The 12,700-nt window shown below is 37.6% G+C and overlaps 4 protein-coding genes across 4 annotated transcripts; 2 read left to right on the plus strand and 2 right to left on the minus strand.

Annotated features, from left to right (window-relative positions):
* Nucleotides 1–1,046: 1,046 nt before the first annotated feature.
* Nucleotides 1,047–5,205, minus strand: CKB4 (casein kinase II beta subunit 4). Its single transcript, XM_021424950.2, has 5 exons — nt 4,528–5,205; nt 3,600–3,818; nt 2,676–2,785; nt 2,419–2,584; nt 1,047–1,498 (listed from the first exon to the last, which is right to left on the minus strand). Exons 1-5 carry the CDS (start codon nt 4,766–4,768, stop codon nt 1,368–1,370), a joined length of 867 nt encoding a protein of 288 aa, XP_021280625.1. The 5' UTR covers nt 4,769–5,205; the 3' UTR covers nt 1,047–1,367.
* Nucleotides 5,206–5,839: 634 nt separating this feature from the next.
* Nucleotides 5,840–8,319, plus strand: LOC110414518 (cytochrome P450 714C2-like). The gene is made up of 5 exons (XM_021425752.2): nt 5,840–6,235; nt 6,581–6,807; nt 6,905–7,146; nt 7,227–7,587; nt 7,698–8,319. Exons 1-5 carry the CDS (start codon nt 5,926–5,928, stop codon nt 8,121–8,123), a joined length of 1,566 nt encoding a protein of 521 aa, XP_021281427.1. The 5' UTR covers nt 5,840–5,925; the 3' UTR covers nt 8,124–8,319.
* A 125-nt stretch (nt 8,320–8,444) lies between these two features.
* LOC110414519 (cytochrome P450 714C2-like) lies at nt 8,445–10,844 on the plus strand. The gene is given in 8 exon segments (XM_089783154.1): nt 8,445–9,004; nt 9,007–9,092; nt 9,181–9,295; nt 9,298–9,398; nt 9,517–9,761; nt 9,832–10,168; nt 10,275–10,472; nt 10,474–10,844. Coding segments are annotated over 8 exon segments (1,509 nt in total). The 5' UTR covers nt 8,445–8,805; the 3' UTR covers nt 10,702–10,844.
* A 108-nt stretch (nt 10,845–10,952) lies between these two features.
* LOC110414222 (Cox19 family protein (CHCH motif)) lies at nt 10,953–12,676 on the minus strand. The gene is made up of 3 exons (XM_021425301.2): nt 12,498–12,676; nt 11,619–11,698; nt 10,953–11,484 (listed from the first exon to the last, which is right to left on the minus strand). Exons 1-3 carry the CDS (start codon nt 12,589–12,591, stop codon nt 11,437–11,439), a joined length of 222 nt encoding a protein of 73 aa, XP_021280976.2. The 5' UTR covers nt 12,592–12,676; the 3' UTR covers nt 10,953–11,436.
* Between the last annotated feature and the right edge of the window lie 24 nt (nt 12,677–12,700).

Below are 12,700 nucleotides of genomic sequence, written 5' to 3' on the forward strand. Positions count from 1 at the left end.
AATGCACCATGTTTAGACAAAAGATGATTTAAGCTACTTTGACTTAAGGGGGAAGCTTTTCCTCTTCTTTTAAGCTTCAAACCCTACTTCTTTCCCTTTTTTTTTTTTTTTTTTTGTATTTTCTCCATGTTACTTGTAGAATTGGTTAGTCTCTAATACCACGTGGGCGAGCAAAACCCTTATGTAACTTTGACTATTGTTTCGTTTCATAATTTAAAATTAATTTATTAAAAAAATGAAAGATTGAGGGATAAGTTAAAAAAAGAAAGAAATGGTGGAAGGTATTTTTTAGAAAATTATCTTACATTATTAGAAGACAGAAGGTAATTTTTTTGGATCATCGGGTTTAATCAACTATGTTGGGAAGATGAGATCATATTATAAAATGATTAGCCGAATGTCTCTACACAAATTGTTTCAATAAGGGTATTCTTAATTTCTGCTTTCTTGTGAAGGGAAAACCTAGAAAGGAGTTAAAGAAAACCAATCTTTGCATCTAATAATACCAAAACTAGCATGATATTATTTTTTTTATTATAGTCATAATAAAAAAAAAAAAAGAGAGGATAAATCATGATTAACTTTAAAACCAAAATTTGAGAGCTCATCATCGGATTGATTCTGATATTATACCTTTTTTGTGTGTGTCCCACCAAGTACCCCTTTGATTTTGATTTTGTAGCCAGTTGCCGCATCTGCTGAAGATGGTGACATCAGCTGCAGGGACAGCATGAGCATGAACTTGTTGGATGCTTTCCCTCTTTCTAAGCCTGGATAGGGTTTCAAGTTAGGTTGGAGAGAACTTTCCGGGATACTGGGTTCTGCTGCGAAAGTTATGGACACAATTAAAACACCAAACCATTTTCTAAGATACAAAAGCAAAGACATGAACTCACTTTCTAATTACCCTTTTCTGTTTTCTTACTGTTAAACATGATTCAATGTTGTTTGGAGAGGAATACAAATGCCGATTTCAAGATTTTTGCATCCATGGATGAGTGCAGACTGAAGAAAAAGATGGGAGTGTAGGAGGAAGGGATATCAACTACAACAAGAAAAGCACTTCAAACAATCCTCAACCCACGATTTAAGAAATATTCTTACAAACGCTCCGTTAAATTCATGAATAAATTCTAGGAAGTATGTTGCTGGCGCTCAACTAACAGGTCACATTGCATTTTATAACATTTTCATTGGCATATCAATCGTAACACTTTCATTTTTTTCTTTGGGAACCCTAGTTCAACCTTGCATGGTAAGGGTCCTTCGCTGCATCAAAAGAAGCACTCGGCTAAGCGAAAATTGCCATAGTCTGAACAAGAGGATGATCTCAAACACAGGTACAACTTTTTAACTCCGGTATTACATCAGGGCTTGTGCATCTTGAAGCCAAAAACTCTTGGGGTGTAGTTTTGCGTTGGCTTTTGCGGCTTTAGGTGACCATATGACATCAGAAATAGATGTGGGAATGTTGTTCCGAAATAAGCTCCATCAATATCTTGTTTAATGTCAAGAAAATTAAGCTGTAAAAATCAATGTAATACAAACATGATCTGGTAACAGGAAACATGGAAGAACTATAAAGTCATTGCAATGTTTGATTCCTCCTACCCAAGATACACTAAAATTACAAGACCTCTTACATTTCCAAAGATATCAACAAAGGGCATTTGGGAACATAAACTAATTTCTCACCCCATAATTGACAGCAGGAAGATATGAGATTCATGAGCAGAGGCACCCTAGCATTGGCTAACTTCACACTATTGTTCATCATAAAAATTCCTTAATAGTTTTAAGATTCTAGAAAATCCTACTAAAATCATAATCTTCGAGATGGAACACGGGAATATATTCACAATGCAGAGACAAATGAAGAAAAACCAAAAAAGGAAAAGATTTGGGTGTCTCCCACTAAAGTAGGAGCACACTTGACCCCACCAAACCCAGCATCATATATGGGGGGAAGAATGTGGTAAAAGAAACAAAAACTAATTTAGGAAAGAATGTACTGAAATTCATACATCCAAATAATTCAAATTCTGATTGTCATGATAAAAATTAACAAAATTAACTCCAATCACCATAATAATCCTCTAAGATAAAATATTTATGATTGACTTGAGGTGCAATATGATCTAGGGGATTCTATGTATACATGAAATGATTGTATTCTCTGCTCAAACAATATGTAATTTTATATGCCATAGTTGGGGCCAAACTTTATGTGCAAGGACAAGGAGCGCAGTCAAAATCACAGGTATGATTAATTTCAGACATCTTACCTAAGAAACAAGTTCTTTGATCCTAGTCGGATGTATGCCTAATGCCACAAGCATAATATAGTAGAGAAACCAACTTATATGTAATTTAGTTATAAAAAAACCAGTAAAATAGTAGATAAAATAAAAAGGATACTGCCTTGATACTTGGATCGAGGATAATATATATCTTCACATTTTGGACAATAGATTTTCACAGTACTTGAACGAGGAATATCTGACTGACCAACTGGAAGACAAGGTTGTCCACAGCAGTAAACTCTTGGGCATCTCCCAAAGTCATAGTTTTTGTATTTCTCCAACTGAAATAAAGTTGCAAGTAAAACTTTGTAAACAGATATGACACAGTCAATAGAAAGTAAAAGATAACAGGATAAATGACAGCATTATTACCATAGCAGACATTCCCTTGCTAGTTAATATGTAACGGACATGTATAAGACCATACAACATCTCAGCTGCTGACTCAACCAATTCATTCTGTTCTTCAGTGAACATATCACCTATAAAACCCAAAAGACATTTACGTTAGCAAGAACCAGCATGCATTGATGAATGTTGAATATCAAGAAAGGAAAGTAGGAGCCATATTTACAAAAACAAAAAACACTGATATTTAAAGCAAACAGAGACACATGACAGCTACAATGCAAAGCAACATTAAAAATGCGAGGAAAATCAATAAATGTAGATAGTAACATTATGACTGCAAACTATAAGGTCAGAAATGCTATGAAACGCAATATATTTCCTCAATCCACTAAGCATAACATTCCAAATGTTAACTTTCTGCAGCAAAAAATCAAAGTAAAAAGAAAAAGCTTTTCAAAATTACAAGCATTCGCTCAAGCAAGCATAGGATTTCTATGCAGATATGCAGAACAATAAGACTACAGTTGTGCATTCTAAATCCTACAGATACTAAAGATGTCACAATCACTGGAAAAAGAAAGGTACATAATCAGTTTAGTAACAGGATATAGTCAAATTAATATCCAGTGAGTTATAGAGTCAGTCAAGAGTCTTCTTATGTGAGGGATCACAATTAACCAAACTACCAAAGTTCACTTGGCTGTCTTACACCTTATTTCCCAGAAAACTTTCATCTATCCTTCTAAACGCTGTCCTGGCCAGAATCCTCATGAAGCACAAAAAAAAAAAGTCCAGACACCCCGGTGAATAAATTTATGGATCAAGGAGGCCAAAATATCTGCTAAGCACCGGTCCAATTTTGGAAACTAATAGCACTTCCTCGATTTAATATTAAATCATCCAAAATTTATATACGCAATCCAAGTCACCTAATGAAATGCTTACCATGAGAAGATTCAACGTCCAATATTAAATCAAGTGCATAGTCATAATACGGAACTTGACTGCTCAACCCACAAAGATTAAAGTCATCTTGGATGTATTCATCATCAACTTCACAGAAAAACTCATTGCCTCGCAAATTACAAAACCATGAGATCCAAGACGTGTCATCTCCGTCTGAACCACTAACATCTGATTCTTCACTGTCTGTTTCAGATTCCTCTGCAATCAACGACAGTATTAGCACATAATTGAGAAGAAACTCAAATTAATTATTTGCTTATTAGTCATGATTGATGATACGAATAGTCTCCATTGTGTCTTATGTAAAATGCCATCACAAGAAGGAAATAAATTAACTAGGGATTATAACTAGCTAAAACTTTGGAACTAATATTGATATCACATCACCTAGGTTAAAAACCAACGCTAGCATACTAGGAAAAGACACAAGACTTGAAATTTACGATATCAAATAAAGGAAGAAAAAAATACCCTCAATGAACAGCCGTTTAACATACAAAATTTTCTTCAAGATATATCAGACAATGCATCAAATTGCCAAACTTTCAATTATGGAAACACATTGCTCAAGTATGTTTATAGCCCCCTTCGGCATAAAAAACCTACCAACAATCCCATTTTCGGTAAGCTAAGATCCCAAGCATTTGGCTTTAACAATGCACTTCATAAATGGAAATGATTACGCACAAATTTCTGCAAACAATCTTACTTAATAATGTAATTAGCAGTTAACCACTTCTTTATCGGCTCAGAGCTGCCCAAAAACTCTTCAAAGCCCAGATCCTACCAAACCAAATTAACTCAAAAAAAGCCAATGCATCCTAAATAAACACGCAATTCACCAAAAACTAATGGAAGAACAAAACAGGAACAAAGAAAGAAAGTGACTGACAAGTAAGCAACTAACCATCAGAACATTTGGCTTTGGAGAGAGCTGCAGAGCGCGAATCACGATGATCAAGCTGGGATTTTCCAGTGGAAGTTGAAGGAACAGAGGATCTTTCTTTGTCTTTGCTGTTCAAGCCCCTCGAAGTGGACGGAGACGACTTCTCTAGATGCTTGTCCAGCGCATCGTTTATGCGCTTCCGATCCAAAGGCACTAGCTCCGATTTCGACGAACCCCCTCCTCGATCCCTATGACTATACATAACTTTTCGTCTTTTTATCACCTCCCAAAATTTCAAAAGCCCAGAACTTTGTCAGTATTAACGGAGGGACAAAAATCAAGCTTTCCGGAGATGCATCGCGTTGTGAGTAGACAGAGAGAGAGTGAGTGAGAACAAGAAGAAACCCTAGATTTGCGAAATCAGGGGTTTTGCAGTTTGAGGATGAGACGGCGGCGTTTTAGGTGGAAAATGAAAAGGAGATCGAGATTGAAGGAAGTGGATTTGAGAAAGAGAGGATGAAAAAGTCTGGGTCTTGAAGAGAGAGACGGTGAAAACTAGGGTTTCTATACGAGAAAGGGAGAGATATAGAGATAGACGAGCTCCTCAAGGTGCCCTCTGTCTCTCTTGCTTTCTTGTCCTTGGTGGTGGCTTGGTGCTTCCCTTCTTTTCCTTTCTTTTTTCCAATTTTCCTTTTTTTTGTCCTGGGAGATATTTTTAAAATTTTTGTTGCTTTTTTTTTGAAAAAAAATGGATTCCATGGACAGGGCACTTAGCCCCATACTCAAGCCCATTAAAAAAATCAAGCTTTGCCCACAATGCATAAGTATTTATGTAAATATGTTAGTTCCAGTGTGAATCCAAAAGACATGTCAATTTCCTTATTTATAAATCAAAATCGATTTCATCTCTTATTAATTTAAAATTTATAATATTTTATTTTATTTTATTGTCATTAATAGAGAAAAGAAACTCACTTTTATTTAAGTTTATTTTGATTGAATTCTTATATCAATAAAAAATTAAATAAATTATAATGCTACTTATTACGAACTCATATTTTCGATTTAAAACATATGATTTTGCATTAAATCTATTTCTACTCATGGTGTATCCAAAAGAAACAATGTTAACAGTGGTGATTATCCTCCAAAAAAAATTGGGGTATATTTTTTGTATGTATCTTGTCTCCCCTGAATGTTATCCCATGATTAAATCCAATAAAAATCAAAGCTTTGGAAGTAATTTTGAAGTGCAGGGTCACCTTCTTGCAAAAAATTAGCAGTGATTTTGTCGTTACTGGGCAAGTAGTATAATTTATTAATTGTGTTGGGTAGGTTGCTAGGAAAGAATACTAGGAAAGAGGGGAGCAACAGGAACAGGGAATAGAGAGAGACAGAGAGAGCAAGGAGTGAAAGAAAATGGAAGGAGAGCTAAATCTAATGGTTAAGTTGATTTTGTCAATTGTGTTGGGTGGATTTGTGGGGTTGCTTTGTTTTCTTTACAATGGCGTGTTGATGAAGCCAAAAAAGCTGAGATTGAAGCTTGAAAATCAAGGAATCAAAGGGCCATGCCCTTCCCTTTTGTATGGGAATATACATGAAATGAAAAGGATCCAACTTGAAGCTCTGTCTGCTGCAAGCTCCACTCAGAAAGATCACCAAGCTGCAATTGCTCATGACTGGTTTCCCAGTCTCTTTCCTTACTTGGACAAGTGGAGAAATGAATATGGTAGGTGCTTTATTTATCATTCTGTTATTACTTGTTTAGATTCAACCACCCATTATCCACCTGTTCGTCCCCTTGGGAAGCAAGAACATGGAGTGGTACAGTCATCTAGAGCCTTTTCCGGTCAAGATAGTTATTGAGTTTGCAAATGTTAGAGTTGACCTTTTGGCTATTTTGATCTTTGTTAGTGCTCTCTGCTTAGCAGTCAACTAGCAAGGCTTTGTTTCAGACATGAATGAAAGAAAAAAAAAAAAGACCTCCCTTTTGACCTCCTCTTCTCTCAATTTCCCCTTCTTTCTTTCGTAGATTACAGCTCTGCTGCCTTCACCTAGCTTTTCTGGTGGACAGGGTCTGTATTCTTGTATTCAACTGGAAACCTGCAGCTGCTCTGCACAACAGATATGGAAATGGTGAAGGAAATAGGCCTACACAAGTCTTTAAGCTTAGGGAAACCGTCCTATCTAACTAAGGACCGGGGGCCTCTGCTGGGACAAGGCATTCTATCGTCAAGTGGCCCCATTTGGGCCCACCAACGAAAAATCATTGCTCCTGAATTCTTTCCTGACAGGGTTAAGGTAACTCCCCCACCCTTCCAAGCAGCTCTGTTCTGTCCACATTTCATTTTACAAGCATGTCTTACATCATTTTCTACATATAAAAATGTGTTTAAAGGGCATGGTGAACCTAATGGTGGATGCTACGACTTCATTGCTAAATACTTGGGAAAGTAGAGTTGAACAGGAGGGTGGCATTTTAGAAATTGTAGTTGATGAGGATTTGAGAAGCTTGTCTGCTGATATAATCTCAAGAGCTTGTTTCGGCAGCAATTACTCCAAAGGGGAAGAAATATTTTCCAAGCTAAAGGCACTCCAAATGGCAATGTCCAAGGCCAACATTGGGATTCCTGGCATGAGGTATGAATTCTCACCTAAAACATTCATGAAAAATCAATTTAATATACGTGTGTGAACTTTGCTGTCACAAAATGTTGAAGGTACTTGCCAAGCAAACACAACAGAGAGATATGGAAATTAGAGAAAGAGATTGACTCTATGATATTGAAGGTGGTAAAACAACGCATCGAGGAGGGTATCCATGAGAAGGATCTTTTACAAATGATACTCGAGGGTGCTAAAAGTTGTGATGATTATAAGGGATTATCTGAGGAGAGGTTCATAGTTGATAATTGCAAGAATATGTACTTTGCTGGTTATGAAACCACTGCTACCACAGCTTCTTGGACCTTGATGTTGTTAGCTACAAATCCAGATTGGGAGGCTCGCGTTCGTGCTGAGGTGCTTGAAACTTGTAAAGATGGCCTTCCAGATGCTGATGCGCTTACAAACATGAAGATGGTATGTTAACATATGAACAAGCTTTACATGAATCATCAAGTTGCATGCAAAGAGAATGAATTGTATTCTGATTCTGAATTTTTTTGTTCTTGTAATGTTTATATTGACAGCTCACTATGGTAATTCAAGAGACATTACGCCTATACCCGCCTGCAACTTTTGTGATAAGACAAGCGCTAGAAGACATTGATTTCAAAGGCATCATAATCCCAAAAGACATGAACATCCAAATTCCTATCCCAGCCTTACAACAATCCCTGGATCTGTGGGGTCCTGATGCACACGAGTTTAATCCAGAAAGATTTGCTAATGGAGTTGTTGAGGCTTGCAAGGTTCCACAGGCTTACATGCCATTTGGTGTTGGGGCTCGAATATGCGCAGGACAACACTTTGCCATGACAGAACTGAAGGTGGCTCTATCTCTACTTTTATCAAGGTTCAGCTTCTCTGTGTCACCAGCATACTGTCACTCCCCTGCATTTAGGCTAGTTATACAACCTGAACATGGAATCTGTCTCCATGTAAAGAGAGTTTAAGAGACTAAATTCATGAAACAGGGTGAATTCATTGCAGCTGATGAAGGAAATCAAAAAACTATAATTGAGCTCATTTTTCCCATTTTTTGTCCCCTCCCTTCTGGTAGAGAGAGTGATTGTTATTTGTTGGTTAATGCCTTTGCCCTGAACCTAAGCTTTGATAAGTTGGCTAATTATTAAATGACGTTGGCTTCCAGGTTTGACCAGTTAAAATTTCAAAAGCATGATGAATTTTATAAGATGGGATAGTTTCGTTGATCATTGACCACTGAATTTCCTTCAGTTTCTTTAACAAAAGGTTGCTTTATAGTTCTTCGGCTAAAAGTTGCACTTTTTTTTTTTGAAATGCAAGTTGCAATTCAGTTCCTTGTTACAAGACTGTATCAATCATTTCCTTGAGCTGTGATTATTTTTCATTTAAACACTCCTAATAAAATACAATACTGCATGAGGACGAAGGATCATCAAGAACAAGCAACCTCATGTTAAATATAATTTTAGTACAGATATCCTGTCAAAATATTAAGAACAAAATTTGATCAAAGATGCGTTTCAAGTCATGGAAATCATATATAAATGTGTGTATAACGATACCTTTGACTAAGAATTGAAGAAGTCTCAGCCTGATGCAATAAAGGAGAGAAGAAGAAGATAAAAGGGCAAAGAAATTCAAGCAGAGCCAATGTGCAATGGCAGAGACCATTTACTAGTAGTGGTTACCGGCCTGGTTGTGTTGGCCGTGCATTTTGTTAATGCATTGATTTTGAAACCGGAAAGGCTGAGGTCAAAGCTGCAAGAGCAAGGGATCAAAGGGCCTCCTCCTGCTTTTCTATTGGGAAACATCCTGGACATCAAGAGGATTGAATCCTCACAAAGATCTTCAAGCAACCTAATGCACATCTTGATCATGCTTGGCCTTTGAAGGCCTACCCTTACATCGAGCAGTGGCGAGATGAATATGGTATGCAGCCCAAACTTCAGTTTTTTGGTAACAACTGATCAAGTAAGCTAGTTTCAATCTAATATGTTGGGTTACAAATTGTTGACGGGACCTGTCTTCATGTATTCAACTGGAAACATACAGTTTCTGTGCGTGACAGACGTGGAGATGGTAAAGGAAATTAACCTCTGCACTTCTTTAAGCATAGGCAAGCCTTCTTTCCTTTCCAATACTTCGGCCCTCTGCTTGGCGAGGGTATTCTAGCATCAAGTGGCCCACTCTGGGCTCACCACAGAAATATTATTGCTCCTGAACTGTATATTGACAAGGTTAAGGTACAATTCCCACCTGCTGATGTATATCGCTGTGGTGATTTTCGACTTTTGATGCATATGCAGTACAGACAATTTCTTCAACCATGTTCGAGTGAATAGATTCTAATTTTTATTAAAGGGCATAGTGAACCTGATGGTGGAGTCGACCAACTCAATGGTAAAATCTTGGGAGAATCGAGTAGAAGGAAAGGGAGGCCTGGCAGAAATTGAAGTTGATCAGGATTTAAGAAGCCTGTCTGCAGATATAATCTCAAGAGCTTGTTTTGGAAGCTACTCTAAAGGGGAAGAAATATTCTTTCAGATCAGAACTCTTCAAAAGGTCTTGCCCAAAGGCAAAAGTATCATGGAGGTACCCGGTTTAAGGTATGAATTTTATGTTATGCATCAAGGCATTGTGGATGCCTCTTTCTTCTGTTTCTATATACAATTGCAGGCTCTTGCCGACCAAGAACAATAGAGAGAAATGGAGATTGGAGAAAGAGGTGAAGTCAAAGATATTGGAAGTGGTAAAACAGCGCATTGAGGCAGGACATGAGAAGGATCTGCTGCAAATGATTCTTGAGGGTGCCAAAACCATTGTTGACCGTGGCGGACTGTCCTCAGACAAATTTGTGGTGGATAACTGCAAGAACATATATTATGCAGGTCATGAGACCACCGCCATGACAGCCTCATGGTGCTTGGTGTTGTTAGCCGCACATCCAGTTTGGCAGGTCCTCAAAATCTGTAAAGATGGCATTCTAGAAGCTGATATGCTTCGAAGCATGAAAGTGATGAGTAAGTTTACACCCTTTTTAACTGTCGTTTAATTTCAGCTGGTCTGCGTTTCCCATGAAATTGGATTTCATTGATGGTCACTTACTGATTCCATGGCAGCTTACAATGGTAATCCAAGAGACCCTGCGTCTTTACCCACCTGCAGTGTTCGTGATGAGGGAAGTCTTGCAAGATATCAAGTTCAGAGGCGTTATGATCCCCAAAGGCACAAACATTCAAACTCCAGTGGCGACACTACACCAAATCACTGATCTATGGGGGCCTGATGTACACCAGTTCAATCCTGAAAGATTTGCAGGGGGGGGTTCTCGGGCCTTGCAAGCACCCACAGGCTTACTTGCCACTCAGGGTTGGTGCTCGAACCTGTGCCGGGCAACACTTTGCCATGACAGAGCTGAAGGCTGTTCTATCTCTCATCTTGTCCAAGTTTAGCTTCTGCCTCTCCCCGACTCATCATCACTCTCCAGTGACCAGAATGGTTTTGGAGCCTGAACATGGAATTAGTCTCTATGTAAGGAGACTGTGACCTCCTATCATAGTATAAGAATAATTGCAGAGTTCTTGTGCTGCAGTATCGTTTTTAAATGAATTTTTTTGCTGTACTACCCAAACTCAAAGTTCAGGTTAGTTGATGAAAGCCATCATCAACATTCAAACAAAGAAATATATTAAAACATCAAACTCTAAAAAATTCAACTTTTTTCCACAATACCAGATTCAAGTCTAACGCACTTTTTGTCCTTTGAAAATATAGTAAGACACTCATAATATTCAAAATTAAAATATTTCGGGTGCAAATTTTGTGCGATTAATTTGATATTAAATGCAATTCAACTGCCATGGCATTCCCATCTGATTTTTCTTTAGGATGCTTGCCCAGGGAATTCTTGGGGGCTTGCAAGCAGCAACTCAGGCTTATATGCCATTCAAGTTGAATCTCTCACTGCTGCAGGCTGCAGGCTGCAGGAAAACATTTTGCTACTAATATACAGAACAGAGATTTCTTTCTACCAATCTAATTATTAGGCAAACCAAGATACTCTTCCAAATGGCTAAATCAAGCATGGTTGCCATTATTGAACACAATAAAAGAACATTGTATTGACTTTCTATATTCCATAAGATAGTCAGATTTATACAGATTTTTTGTCGAGATTCTGTTGAACTCTATAGCAATGGCACAGGAGAAAATGATCAAACCCCCTAGTAACTTATGAATTTCAGCTCCATAGAAATAAGGAAGAAAATCTCAAAAGGGATTTCATGAGAAGAAGGAGCGACTCTTGTTGCGTTCCAAACGAGCTTCCCTCTAACAAAAGAAAAAGAAAAAAGGTAATCGTAATAGTCAGTGCATTATAGCCAGGAGAAGCTAGTTCAACTTTGCATAGCTAAAGCTGCAGGTACAATAAAAGGGATATACACTAGAAATTACAATTGCAATACCTCCTTTTTCTTGCATTCCTTGTAAACATCAAAATGCTCTTGGCATTTACTCTTGTCCTTTGAGCCATATTCTTCCAGACCTGAGAACCGGGCCTTCAAGATTAAAATTTGGCCATATTTCAATCACAAATATGTTAATTTTAAGAGAAAAAAAACAAAGAATGTTAAGACATTGATGGGAATTGGTGAATATAAGAAAGAACACATTTTCTTTCAATCTTCCATGCTGTTTCTCCTTACTCCATGCGTGAAGAGTTGATAAATTATAACAATATTAGTTTTAAAATATCTAATCTACTCAGCTAAAAGCAACAAGGATTATCTTTGGTTAAATCATAAAAGGCTGCCAATCCATGTTTCAAGCATATGTGCATTGCTTACCAACAACTCTTCTATATAGAAGTGGGATTCAGTTCCATAAAGAGATCTTTACTCTATTAAGAGACCAGAAAATTCTAAAGCTCCAACCTCGCCATGGAAAACCGAATGCAACAGACAAGAATGAACAAGAAGTAAGCTGGTTACATTACATTTCAAACATCTCCTTTCTTTCCAACTAAAATCAAGTACTACTAGTAGTAGTAAGAAACTAATTAATCCTTCTCCTAATCAAGTAACTGTTATTACAACAGTAAATTGAAAAGTTTTCGTCAGGAAAAACAAAAGAAAATAAAGTCAGAGCCAAACAATATTTCATAATTCAAGAAAGGTAAAGTTTGAGCCTTTCTTTCTTCTCATATCTAATTTTCAACACCCAATCCAACAAAAATTCTGACTGTAGCATATAATGATCCAAAAACAGTAATCAATAACGAATGGTTTCATGGGAAAAGAGAGATTTTTTAAGGGGCGGGTCAAGACTTTAGAGAGTTAGCTTACATTTGAGAGAGGCAGTGTACTGAGGGAAGCACGGAGAATCGGCGATTCTTGCCGCACTCGGGTATGGAGGCGTTGCTGCAGCTCTTGATGACATGCCTATTTTTCTCTCACTATTTTCCTGGGAAACAAACAAGTTTTCGCCGTTCTGCTTATCGTGCTTTCGACCCGAGAGTCTGAAGCCACCGGAAGTCATGCGTTCTTAC

This window comes from Theobroma umbraticum, unplaced genomic scaffold (genome assembly GCF_002168275.2).
Source record: "Theobroma umbraticum cultivar Fairchild unplaced genomic scaffold, ASM216827v3 scaffold_4.1, whole genome shotgun sequence".
Classification (NCBI taxonomy): domain Eukaryota; kingdom Viridiplantae; phylum Streptophyta; class Magnoliopsida; order Malvales; family Malvaceae; genus Theobroma; species Theobroma umbraticum.